The sequence below is a fragment of the Callorhinus ursinus genome, unplaced genomic scaffold, assembly GCF_003265705.2.
Source record: "Callorhinus ursinus isolate GAN/ISIS: 27379988/994484 unplaced genomic scaffold, GSC_fseal_2.0 scaffold26, whole genome shotgun sequence".
Taxonomy (NCBI): Eukaryota; Metazoa; Chordata; class Mammalia; order Carnivora; family Otariidae; genus Callorhinus; species Callorhinus ursinus.
In genome coordinates this window covers 3,825,744-3,840,720 of record NW_027397088.1, presented here as the reverse complement: position 1 = coordinate 3,840,720, position 14,977 = coordinate 3,825,744, and the positions used below count along the sequence as shown (strand labels likewise).

At 43.6% G+C, this 14,977-nt stretch overlaps 1 protein-coding gene across 2 annotated transcripts in view; it reads left to right on the top strand.

Annotated features, from left to right (window-relative positions):
• SERPINB6 (serpin family B member 6) overlaps positions 1-14,977 on the top strand; it is a 35,685-nt gene that overhangs the window by 17,436 nt on the left and 3,272 nt on the right. For both annotated transcript variants that reach the window (XM_025891249.2, XM_025891248.2), the window contains exons 2-5: positions 8,639-8,813; positions 9,790-9,936; positions 12,532-12,649; positions 13,712-13,854. In XM_025891249.2, coding sequence (XP_025747034.1) covers positions 8,649-8,813; positions 9,790-9,936; positions 12,532-12,649; positions 13,712-13,854 — 573 coding nt within the window. In that variant the 5' untranslated portion in view covers positions 8,639-8,648. The remainder of the gene's footprint in view (positions 1-8,638; positions 8,814-9,789; positions 9,937-12,531; positions 12,650-13,711; positions 13,855-14,977) is intronic.

Sequence of the window (14,977 nt, the reverse complement as noted above, 5' to 3'; positions counted from 1 at the left end):
AGATAGCAGTGTGGCATGCGGGAGAACGGTGTGTCCAAAACGTGGCTGATAAACAGTGGTATCAATACATGAGTATAATGAAAGAGCAGGGTGGTACAGTGCCAGCCCGGATGAATGCCTCTAAGTGTGATTATGCTTTAGAAAAGCCAGGTGTATAAAAACTTTATGTGGCAGTCTCATTTACATCATGGCACATTTGGGACCTGAAAGGAAACATCTCTCCAGCTTTGTTGCTGACGTGGCCCAAACAACAGCACCAAAACTCACATACTCCTTGAAGATTCAGATTTTGTACTTTACAACGTTTCTCCATCAAAAGAAACCAGGAGAGGGGCTGATACCTCAGGTCTTTGGACTGGAAAAAAAAATCAAAATGGATTGCTAAGAACTAGGGTTGTTTCCCTAGAGCAAGGATGTTCGAGATCAACATGTCAAGATAAAGTAACCAATTTAAAGAGACCTCCCACTAGCCCAGTTAAGGGCAGTTTGAGCACCAAGAAGAAAACTCAGATCAGCTAATGCATTGTTTGTAAAAATCCCTGAGGCCATTAATAACTTCAAATGAGGCAGACAAAATGAGCTTTAAAAAGGCTCACAGAAATTTCAGTATTGTTTCAGGAAATGCTGTGTGATGATTGCTAATGTAAAAAGTTCTGTTATCCCAGGTTCCTAGGCTAGCAAGCACAGTAGTTACACAAGCCAAACTAAGGCCTAAAAATTATACAACCCAGATAGAGGAAAACTCAAATAATAACCTCATCTTAAGGAAGGACACTGGGTTACAAGGAATTGAAAGTTGGTGTTTGGCTTAGGCCTTGTAAAACCCCAGAAAAGGGGAAAATGAAGCTCAAAATTCCCCCCACCTACTGGAATGTGCTTGTCTACCAAAGAGTGAGTGCCGAGCTCCAAGGAGCCGCTGGGACCTCACAGTGACCAAGAACCAGGCTCCTTGTGTGGGGAGGGGCTGGTCCCTTAAGATTGAGCCCCAGAGAACCATTAAAATGAGCATTACTGTCACCTTAGGAAATGTTTAAGAAGATATAACAAAGATAAAATACATTAAATCCATGGTGTTAATACCTTTGTGCAAGACTTAAGCACAGGTGTAGAAATGATTTTCGTAACCACTGTAATGCTTTGTGTGTTCTTAAACATGTTTGAAAGTCTTAGGCGATCCTAGCTTAGTGGACTTGTAAGTCTTGATTTATAAGGTTTATAGAAGTCTAAATGATTACTAAGGTTTGGTTTAAAAAAATTTTTTTTAAAGATTTTATTTATTTACTTGAGAGAGAAAGAGAGTGAAAGGGAGAGAGAGAGATTGCGCATGAGCCAGGGGAGGGGCAGAGAAGCAGACTCGGTGGGGACCCCAATGTGGGGCTCAATCTGATCCCAGGACTCTGAGATCATGACCTGAGCCTAAGGCAGATGCTGAGCTGACTGAGCCACCCAGGCGCCCCTATGAACCCTATTTTAAACAGATAATAACTTCAATAGAATTCATATACTTTACACTTTTACTTCTTCTCCCTCTCACATTATAGATAATTGCTGTTTCAACTAACATATTTTTTATGTTGAGTAACTAATAACAGATTATTATATTTATGGATTTTTTTGCTACATTAAGCTTTTTTTTGTTTTGTTTTTAACTTTTAAACTAAGGTTGTAAGTGAGTTATGTACCACTGTGACCACGTGGCAGAAGCTAACTATGACTATATATTTACCATTACCAGTGAGATTTATTCTACCTTTTTGTGTTTTTATGTTAGTGTTCTTTTACTCCCACTGGAAGAGTTTTAGCATTTCTTGTAAGGCAGGTCTGGTGGTAATGAAATCCCTCAGCTTTTGTTTGTGTGGGAAAGTCTTTATCCCTTCTTTGTTTCTGAGGGGTAGCTTCACAGGGCATAGAATTCTTAGATGACAGTTTTGGGTTTTGGGTTTTGTTTTTTTTTTTTGTTTTTTTTTTTTTCAGTATTTTTAATGTCATCCCATTCTCTCCTGGCCTGAAAAGTTTTTGTTGAGAAATCTGTTCATAGTCTTACTGGGGTTCCTGCAAGTATATAACTTCTCTCTTTTCTCTTGCTGCTCTTAAAATTCTTTCTTTGTCTTTTGACAATTTAATTATGATGTGTCTTGGTGTAGCCCTGTTCATGTTCAACCTGTTTGGGGTCCTTTGGGCCTCGTGGATGCAGACATCCCTTTCTCTCCTCAGGTTTTGGAAGTTTCCAGCCATTATTGCTTTAAATAAACTCTCTGTCCCTTTCTCTTTCTCTTCTCCCTCTGGAATTCTCATAGTGCAAATATTGTTTCTTTTCATTGTGTCTTATAATTCCTGTGGACTTTCTTTGCTGTTTTTCATTTGTTTTTCATTTTGTTTCTCTAACTGAATAATTTCCAGTGTCCTCCAGATCACTGATTCTTTTTTCTGCATGATCCAAGTCTACCTTTGAAACTCTTGAATTCTTTGGTTCAGTTATTGTACTTTCAACTCTAGGATTTCCGTTTTTTGGGATTTTTTTGATGGTTGTTATTTCTTTGTCAGACTTCTCATTTCGATCCTGCATTGTTTTCCTAATTTTGTTTAGTTGTATGTCTGTACTTTCTTTTAGTTCACCTTAGCTACCTTAATGACTGAGACACCCAGGTGCCCCTCTTCACCTTAGCTACCTTAAGAGGATTATTCTGAATTTGTTTTCTGACAGTTCATAAATCTCCATTTCTTTTAGGTCTCTTATTGGAGCTTTATTAGTTTCCTTTGGTGGTCTCCTACTTATCTGATTTTTCAGGGTCCTTGATTCCTTACGTTGGTATCTACGCATTTGACTAATGTGGTTCCTCTTCTAGACTTTACAGATTTGTGTTGGCAGAGACAGTTCTTCACCCATCTGCACAGCTGGGTTTCTGGATACATCTGCTGCTGATGTTTTTGGGAGGTGGGGCCTGTTATTATGGTCAGTTTTGAGGTTAGGCAACTGTTCGAGCTCTGAAGGTGGAGATGGTGGGTTGTGCCACTGGCTGAGAATGGTTGGGTAGGACTATTGTGAGGTTATCTGATGGGCTCAGCAGTTGTTTGGATTTTCTGGTCTGGCTTACTAGAGGGTCAGGAGTGGGTACTGTATTCAGTAGCAGTTGGGGCTCTGAATTAGCTTTCCTGCGCTGGCAGGGCAGCTGGCCAGAACCCAGGGCCTATACAACTCATTGTTTGGGGGGGCTGAATCAGGCCAGAGTGTGCGCTGAGTTCCCTACTCAGGTGAGGCCACAGATTTCACTCTGCAGATGGGGGAAGCCACAGGCTGTGCTCTCTGTTCAAGAGCCCTTGTATTTAGGGATGTTGAATGGGCTATAGAGCTTCTCATGTGCTCTGGTTAGGTTCCCTGATTGGATGGGCTGAAGGCTGTATTCAGCAATGAGTGGGTCTATGAATTAGATTCCCTGCTCCAGTGCAGTGGGAGAAGCAGCTCTAGAGATGGTGGAACTCTTTGTTGTCTTAACTCAAACTGATCCACACCCCAAGTTCCCTGCTGAACAGGACCACTGGCTTTTCTCTGTAAATTCTCAGCTCTCTCTGTCCTTCTCTTGGCTCAACACCACTGGGCTGCACAGCTCCCAGGGGTTGTCTCCAGGCCTTCTGTTCAGATGGGGTCGGAAGACCCTCTCCACAGCAGGTGGGGCTGTGGTTTAGCTACCTTGCCTGGGTGGGAAAGGGAAGGCTGCTCCAAGCTGCTCTCAGTTTCCCAAACAGGCTGTCTGGTTAGGAGAGTCCCGGGGCTACCCTCAGTCCTCTGTGAATTAATCCCCCTGCCTCCATACCCGGTTCTGCCTGCCCGCCTCTCAGCTCGAGCACCGCTGGGTAACACAGCTTCCAGAGTTGTCGTCAGGCCTTCTGGGCAGATGGGGCTGGAAAGCAGTCTCCACAGCAGGTGGGGCTGTGACTCAGCATGTTGCCTGGGCACAGGCAAACGAGGCTCTAGGGCTGGCAGTCTCCTAGTTTGAGGATCTGACAGGCAGATTTCCACCCCAGCGTGTTCCCTGGTCAGAGCGCACCCCTGACTTAGTCCTACAGATGAGCAAAGCCTCTGCATGGGACTACTGGCTGGACACTGCGGGTATGAACTTGGTCTGCCAAGAGTCATGTGCTGGTTGTTGCAAGCCCCTCCCCTCTTCTCCATCACAGATACCCAGTGGTTGAGCCCTGCAGATTCCCCTGCAATCTCTATAGTGCGAGATCAGAGTAGGGGCTCCTGCAAAACAACCCGAACGCTGGGGGAGGCTGGTTGTCTCCCCTGGGTTCTCTTTTCCCACTGGAGAAACTGGAGACTCGGGGGAGACCCCTCCACGTGGTGCTGCACTGTCCTGGGGGGCAGGGGGCAGTATGGTCAGTGTGTAGCTGGTCCTCTTGTCTAATGCAGCCTGTCTTCAGCTTCACCCCATGTTCTAGGATTCTCTCAGTGGTGTCTTGTTCTTGAATAGATGTTAGTTGTTCTTGAATAGATGTTAGTTCTTCTTGTGAGGGGGAGTGAAGACAGGAACGACCTATGTTGCCATGTTGGTCCATGCATGGTATTTGCATCAGTAACTCTGAGTTTTACCTTTAATTAAATCCCTAGATGTGGAATTTTTGGTTCAGGCAATATGAATGTTTTCATGACATTTTTGTCTTCCTTCCTTTATTTTTTATATAATTGTAAATTACACTCCGGAAATAGTGGTATACCAATTTATAGCATCATTTACACAGAATAGGAAGGAATACGTATCTTAGTCATTGTTGGAGATTAATGGTTTTTGAACTTACAAAAATTGTGTTTTGAAAATGTATCTTTAATTTGCTCTCCACCTCTCCTTTTTTTTTTTTTTTTTTTGAAAGTCAGTATGCCATAGTGATTAAGAGAATGAACTCCAGAGCCACCCAGACCTGGTTTCCTGCCTCCACCCTACTACTTGTATAGCCTTTTGGCCATAGGAGCAAGATCAAAGAGCTATGGCGCAATTTCTTTGCTTGTCAAATGCTGATATTCTCAACCAGCTTTATAGAGTTGTAAGAGTCTTTTAGAAAAAGTGCTAACGTAGGTCCCAGTGTGTAGTACATACTCAAAAAGGGATATTTATTAATCTTTCTAAAGTTAAAGCTTTTTAATCTAGTTATTAGTTATTGTTCCTGTTTGGAGAACAAAGGAGCTGTTTCTAATATTTTATCATCAATGATCATCACATTAAGGAAGTATAGGAAGTGTCATTTCCTATTTGTTTCAAGGATGTTTATTATGAGTGGGCAATTTAGTTATTTCATGATTGACATATTTTCTGCTCTAAGACTATCCTGCGTATCTAGGATAAACCTATGAGACATCATTGACTTCATGTTTCTTTTTTATTTAGCAATTCTTACAGGATGTGGGTGGAATTTTACCTTTGGTGGCTCTCAGTCATTTGCCGCTGAGAACTGGAAGCTGTTAGACTTCACTGTGGGCTTTGAAGAGTGAGCCACACTTAGCTGACCATTAGTAGGTGTTGACGATGGAAGGGAACACATTATCTGGCACATCCCCTTCCTCATACAGGGAGCAGAAATCAAGAACATATTTAGAGTCCATGAGCTGGGATTGTAAACCTCATCTCCCTCCTGACTCGTGCCTTTTCCTCTGAATGTCCTGGCTTGTTCTTCCCAGGGTCAGTATTTAAATACTGGAGCTGTTTTATGTTGAGGAACTACTGGTCTTTCAACTTTCTTTCTTTTTTTAAACAAATATACTTTTAAATCTTTCAGCTTTCTTGATTCGCTGAGGGGCTGTGTAGCCTGTCGGTGGGGGCTGAGCCATCTTGGGGGCAAAGTCAGAGGTGCCCCTGTCCCCAGGCAAAAGGAAGATTAGTTTGGCGGGGGCACACTGGCCCCCACAGACACCTGAGTCCTGCCATTTGATTGTATCAGGAATGCTTGGGACTGTGCTTCTTGTCCCGTGGCACCTCCTCTTACCTAGTTCTTCATTCTTAAACCTGTTTTAACAGTTGTTTCATTTAAAATTGGTAAGCAGGGAGCATTTGCTAATATCCAAATAAACAGTATAACTTCACATCAGTTTCATATAATGGCTACTTTTGTTTATGTTTTTTTGGTAAAGATTTTATTTTATTTTGAGAGAGAGAGAGAGCAAACATGAGCAGGGGGGAGGGGCAGAGGGAGAGGGAGAAGCAGGCTTCCCGCTGAGCAGGGAGTCCCATGCGGGACTCAATCCCAGGACCCTGGGATCATGACCTGAGCCGAAGGCAGATGTTTAACTGACTGAGCCACCCAGGCGTCCCCCATTTATTTTGACAGAGAGAGAGACAACGAGAGAGGGAACACAAGCAGGGGGAGTGGGAGAGGGAGAAGCAGGCTTCCCACTGAGCAGGGAGCCTGATGTGGGGCTCGATCCCAGGACCCTGGGATCATGACCTGAGCCGACGGCAGACGCCTAACCAGCTGAGCCACCCAGGCGCCCTAGTTTTGTTTATGTTGATGTTCCCAAAGCCCTGCAAAATCCTGAAGTTATTTCTGTATCATCATACAATTAGTTGTATTCAGGAGAATTTTAGTAATGTGTATGTTCTATTGTCCTTTCATCAGAAATCGGAAATTTAAGGTATTTATGGAAAGTCTGAGCAAACCAGCGCCCCAACTTTTCTCTATAATGAATAAAGAGGAGTTTGAAAACAAAATGTTTAAACAAGGACGGTAAATAAAATTTATCAGGCATATTCGTTATAGTGTTAGTTTTCTGCAGCACAAACTCAGCACATTTATTTTCTCACACTTCTGGAGGCCAGAAGGCTGGCAGGTTTCATTGAGCGACACTGGGGTGTTGGCAGGGACTTGCTCCCTCCAGAGGCTCGAGAGGAGCATCTGTCCTGCGCCCTTTCCAGCTTCTAGACTTGCGGCTCTCCCATCCCTTGCTTGTCTCCCCTTCCTCCAGTTTTCAAGCCACAGGGTAGCACTTTGCTTCTGTCCCCACATTGCTTTCCTCATCGGTCGCATCCCCCTCTGCCAGCCTCTCATTAGGATACACGTGATGACATTTAGGGTCCACTTGAATAATCCACGATGATCTCTCCATATGGAGATCCTTCCTTTAATCACATCTACAAGGTCTCCTTTGCTATGTAAGGGAACACTCGCATGTTCCAAGGGTTGGGATGGGGGCATCTTTGCTGCCCGTATTCAGCGGACCACAGTTATAAACGGAAAGGCATGGTTGATAAAGAATGGGTTAACTCCTCATTCTCTTGGCTGGGTCTTTCAATTAGATTTGTCCTTTCCTCTCCCTTTTACTCCAGGAAATATCTAGTCTCCTGTTTCCCTTTCCTTGTTCTGTTGGTTCCCACTCACAGCTCAGATGAGTCATTTCCCCAGTGAGAGACTGGGGAAATGGGAGTCTGGTAAATATTTATAAAGATATCAGAGCAGGCAGGTGCTGCTTCCCCCAGAGTATGCTCCTCCCCCAGCCTACTGCTACGTCTGCAGCTATCTGAGGGAGGGGCCCTTGGCTGCGTCTTCCCTTCTCTCCTGCTCCTCTGTCCTTCCTGAAGTAGGGACTTCCAGAGCCGCAGTGCAAAGACAGGGTGTTGGCCCTGAGTTCAGCCTTAGCTATTCATTTCCTTAGCTTGGATTTATCACTTCACCTCTGTGACCTTCAGATCCCCTGTCGTAAAATGGGGAGTCGATAATAGGTCTTTCTAAAGATCATACCCACCCCATCCCAGACTGCCCACAAGTATTCCTGTTCTGGACCCTGCCTAGGCCACCGGGGTCATGGCCACAGGCCCTCCATGCCCGACATGTGTAGTCTGACCTCTGGCCCCTGAGGCTTGTATGCAGGGGTGGCCATGGGCACGCATCTTCTGCCACAGGCCCTCGTTGTCCAGAACAAGGGGCAAGAAGTCCTGGGCCTGGGGCAGCAGGGGGTCTGGGGAACAATGCCATAGATTTAGGCCTCGACACAAGCAGAGGTTTCATGGAAGGAGAATTGAAGGTCAAAAGTCCTTGTTTTTAAGGCTTTCATACATCTTTCCATGTGGTTCGATTTGTCTTTTATCTTTAGGCTTCAGGTTATCTTAAAATGGAGTCCTCCCACATTATAAAAACATTCAACCATCTTTTTTTGTGTAACCTTGTAGTTGGATTGATTGAATGATTTTTAAATGATTAAATGATACATACAAACCCACACAACACACCAAACAATAAGAAATGGAAGCAAAAGCCTATAATAACTCCTTTCCCAATCCGACCCCCAGGCAGTAACTTGGGTAAGCTGTCTGGTGTGTAACCTTTCACACTTCCTCTGTGCTCCCAGGTAAGGGGGTACGTAGCAGTCCCCACTGCCTTTTCCCCCCACACAACAGGATTATATTATTAATATCATTATTCGGTTTTCTCTTTCACTTAATATTAGAAGCACACGAAATAATTTTGAGGGCCCCAAAAAGAAATAGAGTTTTGTGTATGTACCTATTTGCCCCTGAACCAAAGTGGTCACTATTAATAAGAGTAAAATATAGTCAGCGTGTAAGCCTATATTTATGTGATACCAATCTTATTTATTTATGTATGTATTTATTTAATTTGGAATGTGATACTGATTTTAAAACCATTCTTTCAGGCTCACCATCATGGATACTCTTTCAGAGGCAAATGGCACCTTTGCCTTAAGTCTTCTGAAAAAGCTGGGTGAAGACAACTCGAAAAATGTGTTTTTCTCACCCATGAGCATCTCTTCTGCCCTGTCCATGGTCTTCATGGGCGCAAAGGGAAACACAGCAGCCCAGATGTCCCAGGTACGTCCCCGAAGCCATTTCTGGGCAACAGTAAATGCTGTTAATTTGTCAGTTGAGCTGGTCTTCACTTTCACCTCCAGGATTTGCTCCTGACACATCCCTCTGCTGGTGTTGCGGGATGTGGACAGAGTTGCCGGGTGACACGTTAGTCCTGAGTGAGCGAGCACCCTGCAGTGGTGCCTGGGATCTGTGAGGGAGGAAGTGGTGTGTGCCATTTAGAAGGATGAGTGAAGTCACCAGCCCTGACTATGCTTTATACACGAGTTTGAGTCTGTGAGTAGGGATTCAGTCACAGGGCCCATGCTGAGTTCTGTGATACTCCTTGGATGTTGTCACTTGCTTTTCAGTTGTTAGAAATTATTATTTTAATTTTGTCACTGAAGTGTAAAACCTTCTTAGAATGGCACTGGTCAGCCACTAATGTTTTCAGTGGCGTTTCAGTTTGTTGTTGACTAACCAGTACCCTAAAACTTCGCAGTGTAAGATGCCAGTTTACTGGGCCCTGACTCTGGCTGTGTCGGGGGATGCTTCTGCTCCACTTGGCCTCAGCCGGGTCACTAGTGTGGGGTCTCGGGCTTCCTCCACGTGGCCTTCTCCGCGTGTCTCCTTGGCAGGGTAGCCTGGGCTTCCTTATGGGATGGCACCCAGCTTCCAAGAGGACCAGCTTAAATGCACAAAGGCTTATCAAGCCCTTTCTGTTTCAGGAGTGGCCTGTGTTTGTGGAGATGGGAGGCCTGGTTGGCAGCCTTATTTGCAGACAGACTATGAGTAGTGATCCCACAGAGCGTGGCTTGCAGAGGGGCCACCACTCTGCCCCTACCCTCCCCCCCCCCCAGAAGTGCCTTTTGTCTTCCATTGGACCAGTCTTCTCTTATGCCCGATCTGTACAGTTCTTAGGCTGAGTTTAGTGTCATATCCGTTTCCTGAAGCCCGGGCACACTGACGTTATGTGATTGTATTCTGTTTTGGATTTCAGACACTTTCTTTAAGTAAAAGCGGTGGAGGAGGCGATGTCCACCAGGGGTTCCAGTCACTTCTTACGGAAGTCAACAGGACCGATGCTGCGTACTTGCTTAGAACCGCCAACAGGCTCTTTGGAGACAAGTCTTATGAATTCCTCTCAGTAAGTCATACTCGCTGTTTTTGACCAAAGAAGTAAAGATGCCAAGGGGGTGGAGAGGAGGGGTCATGAGGTAATAGCAGAAAGCCTGGAGGTTATGAATTCATTCCGGTGGGCAGGAACTTGGCTTTCCATTCACTAACTTCATACATTCCCTTGAACCCTGCTTCCATTTTATCTGTAAAATGAGCCTTATCACAGATAACCATCCAGATTTTTGTGAAGTTTAAATGAGATAATTATAAAAGAATTAACATGGAGCAAACACAATTCCAGGTGAATTGGCCAAGGGGCGCCTGGCTGGCTCATCAGAAGAGCATGTGACTCTTGATCTCAGGGTTGTGAGTTCGAGCCCCACATTGGGTGCAGAGATTACTTAAAAATAAAATCCTTAAAAAAAAAAGTAAATTGGCTGAAACAAAGAAGTGATCAAAATGAATATTTCTAATCATTGTTTTCCACATATTGATAATTTTTTGTGCATTGTGACTCGGTCAGCTTTTTACATTTGTAAATATTTTGATCGTTTTTTTCCAGTGCAGAATTTTTACAAAGTTATCTGTCTAATTATACTGGTTCTCTTTATTTATAGTGCTTTCAGGCTTTTCTTTTTCATTTTTCAAAAACTACTCAAGTAATATGTGAACACATTCTTGTTATACAATGAGTGTGTTCTTGTTATATAGAGATGCAAGTAAGCAAGACAAAGCAAGAGCCCTCACAACCCCTTCCACACCTCATCACTCCCCTCCCAGTATAAGAGCTTTTATAGATATGAGGTGTATCCCCCACACATGGAGAAATCTGTTTGGTGGGGGTTTTCTCTACCTAACGTTGTTATACCATAATATTATTTCATAACTTGTTTCTTTTCACCCAACGCTGTGTCTGAAAGTCTTTGCATCTTGGGCATCTACCTCTGTTTCACTGTCATCTGCTATTCTTCAGTATGGATGTACTGAAACATACATAGTACACATCATTTAGACAGTGAACATTACTATATGTGATCCTGTGCCTCTGTGTGTGTGTTACTCCAAGATGGATTCGTAGAAGGGAGGAAGAGAGTGAAGCTTTGAAGTTATAGCAAATATTACCAGATTGTCCACAGGGCTGTGGTCATTTACATTCTCTCTAGAGATATTAGCAGAGTGCTCATTTCCACTCACCATCATCAACACCTCATGTGGTTAACCTCTTAAATTTTGATGATTAATGAGATTGAGCAACTTTCCTTGTGTTTATTGAATATTTGTATCTTTTCTGAGAATTTTCTTTGCACGCTTTTTATTAGGCTATATAGCTTTTTCTTACTGTTTTTTGAGTTCTCTCTATGTTCAGGCTATCAATCTTATTCTGTGATATGATTTCTTTTCATTATGTTTTAAACTTCTTTCAGACTCAAATTGTTTTAAGATAATTGGAGCAAAGTAAATGTAGTCAAGCATGAGGTCAAATATTGGCAAGATTTGTTCACCACAGTGTGATTTTTTTGCAACCTGTCTTATTTTATCAGTCTTAGGCAATTGTCATCTTTTTATAAGCCCTCAGACGAATGCCATATCCTCATTCACAGGGAAAGACAAGGAAGCTTAGGGAAACAAAGTGATTTTTTAAGGTCATACAGCTTAGTAAGTTGCAGGACCAGCGTTGGTTGCTACTGAGCCCCGTTACGTCCGTGATGCTGTCTCGAAGGAGAAACGTGAAATCCTGTAATAGAAAACCAGGCCTGAAAAGGGGGATGAAATATTTAGCCATAAGCTGTTCAGAAGAAAGATCGGGAACCCATTCTGTAGTACACTGGCCACAAATGAATTATTTCAGTCCATTTACTATCTAGCAGGTTTCCTGCTTTTATGGGGCATGATGTACGTGTTCATGAATGTCATCATCATTTAAAAGACTATATTAACAAGATATAGTTTAAACTTTTTTTGAGAGTTGCTCACCCTCCAAAACAGAGCCCTCCAAAGCGGTAGCCACGAGACACATGTAGCTACTTGCATTTCGGTGTGACTAATTACAGTTACCATTCACTGTTCAGCTCCTCAGTGGCACGGGCCACATTTCACGTGTTCCGAGCTGCACAAGGCACAGCTTGGGACCGCTCAGACTTCCAGCATTGCTAACCTCATCACAGAAAGCTGTAGTGGAAGAGGAGTGGCGTGGGATCGCGCCCTTGCCCTGCTGTACGGAGCAGCAGGCTTCCAGTCCGTTGCTCTGGGACGTGGAGGTGGCTGTGGCTCTTGCTGTGGGTGGGACTCACAACGCAAACACAGTGGCTGGCCCGGAACCACACTCTCCTAGCCTCAGTCTCCGTGTCTCTGTACTTGCCTCACTGATGTGCAGCTCATCCCTCACAGAATCCAGCAATTCAGGATGTTTATTTGCTATTCAGACCCCTATTTTACTTGGTTTATAAGCTAAGGTTAAATGTAGCTGAAAAATGGATTTTCAGTTAATTCCTCGCGCTTACTTGTATATTGCCGGTGTAAATCATTAACATCGCCAACATTCTGGTTGGGCGCGATGAAGAAGTAAGCTGTAAGTGTGGGTTCTTTCTGCAGCCCTGTGATTACGTTGCTCTGTCTCTCCTAGTCTTTCAAAGACTCCTGCCGTAAGTTCTACCAAGCAGAGATGGAAGAGCTCGACTTTAATAACGCCACGGAAGAGTCCAGGGCACACATCAACACCTGGGTGGCTGAAAAGACAGACGGTGAAAAGACAGTGTTACTTTTTCTTAATAGTCTTTTAATCGATCTTACTCTCCGTTCCTTCACAAGACCATCAAAATGCAAACAGGAATGACAGTTTTCTTTGAATAACTGTAAACTTTTTTAAAATCTGCCTCTGAAATATGATGTGTCTGCTTCTTTTCTCTAGCTCTTCCCTGTTCTCATCAGTGCATCTGTGATGTCTGAATATTCAGTACACCTCTTCTAGAACAATCCATATGGTTGTCATTGTTGTTAATATAGTCCTTCTTTTCACAAATACTGTAAAGAAAAAGACAGATCCAGGCTTCATGCTGTCCAGACTGCCACACATTACAGTAGCACACTTGCTCAAGCCCTCCTCCTCTGCGGCTCTTCACTGCAACTCTCCTGGATGCACACACCGCCGCTCACCTTTCCGACAATCCCTTACGTGCCTGTCTTTGATCACAGGTGCCAAGCATTCCTTTCTATCTCACTTGTTGTGCATTTATCCCGCACGTACTACTTTGTCCATTTTATGTTTTGTTCAAGCGATGGTATTTTTCTTACCAGGGCTTTTTAAGTTTTTGTTGTCCTGTTGTTTTAAGGACCAGAATCCCCTTACATGGTTATATTTGGGGGACAGTAAACTCCTTTTATCTGTGTATTTCACAAGGAGATTGCCCAATTTAAATATTGTCCCTGATGCATGCATCAGGAAACTTTTTTTTTTTTTAATTTAAATTCCAGTTAATGTACAGTGTAAGATTGGTTTCAGGTGTACAATATAGCGATTCAGCACTTCTGTGCATTCCTCAGCTCTCATCAAGTTAAATGCCCTCTTAATCCCCCTCACCTGTTTCAACCTCTCCCCATCCCCAGGTCCCCTCTGGTAATGGTCAGTTTGTTCTTTATCCTTAAGTGTCTCTTTCTTGGTTTGTCTCTCCCTCTCTTTTTTTTCCCCCTTGCTCATTTGTTTTGTTTCTTAAATTCTACACATGAGTGAGATCACATGGTATTTGTCTTTCTCCAACCATCTTACAATTCTTTTAGCTCACTGATTCTTTATTTCTTCTTTTCAGGTAAAATTACAGAGTTGCTATCTCCAGGTTCAGTTGATCCAATGACGAATCTGATTCTCGTGAATGCCATCTATTTCAAAGGAAACTGGGATAATCAGTTTAACAAAACGCAGACCATGGAAAGACCATTTAAAGTCAGCAAGGTGAATATTTTGGAATAACAAAGGAGATTCTTGGAACCAGTCCCTGTGTTCACAGTGGTTTTTAAAACATGCAAGAAAGCTCACCTCACAAGCTAACTTGTGCCCTATGCGGCCTCAGGCAGTCAGCAGCTGGGCTCCCCAGGGTGCCTGGCCCTTCTCCTTTGCTGTGTCATCAAAGGTAGCTACATACTCATAGGCTACTGTTGCCAGGTGTTCTGTCTACAATCATAAATCCCATGTCAGTTGTCAGGCTTAAGGTCTTTCTCGGCTTTCTAGAACTTTTGAGATAAAGTTTGAACTCCAAAATATGGTATATAAGGCTCTTTGTAGACCCAGATCCTACCCATGTATCCCCATTTCTCTATCTTCATTCCCATCAATACCTGTATACCCCTTCCTTTCCAGCAGCATCTGGAAGCCTTCCCTGACTGTCCTCCTCTGTCCTCAGGGCAGCAGTGCGGTAGTTGAATGCCCAAGGCCATCTGAGGGCAGATGGCTCTCACCAGTGCCTGGCATATAGTTCGTACTCAATGAATACTGAACAAATGACTGATCTGCAGTCTTCTTTTGATATTAAGGAGAACAAACACTAATTTTTGTTTAAAAAACAAGCAAACAAAAGGACATGTATGTAAGGATAGACAGCAAGTTAAGCTATCTCCAGCTTTGAAGATGTTATTTGCTGGTGGCCTTATATCTTTTCTGTCACTGAATCTAGTACATTCTTTCTTTTTTACTAATCTCTAATTGTAGAGATTTTTGCACATACATCTAAGTAGACAGAATAGATCAGTTACAGCCTAGTCTTGGTCACTGACCATGAGCTAGATCTTCTAAGCAGACATGAGCCTGAACTTTCAGTTTCTCAAGAAATACATTTTCCTTTGAGCTTTTTTCTGAAATGTACTGCCCTGTTTTCACCCAGGGAAATGATTTCTCTCCTTGAAATTCATCTTTAACAAGATGTATATTGGGACTTGATTCGTGGGAAGTTCATCTCCCCTAGCAGAGGCCTGCAGGTGGGCCAAGAGTGGGGCCGCTGGGGACCAGCTCCCTGTCTTGCTGCTCAGCCATGCTTAGCAGGCAGCCTTCATCCTGTCCCCGCCCCCCCGGGCCCCCCCCC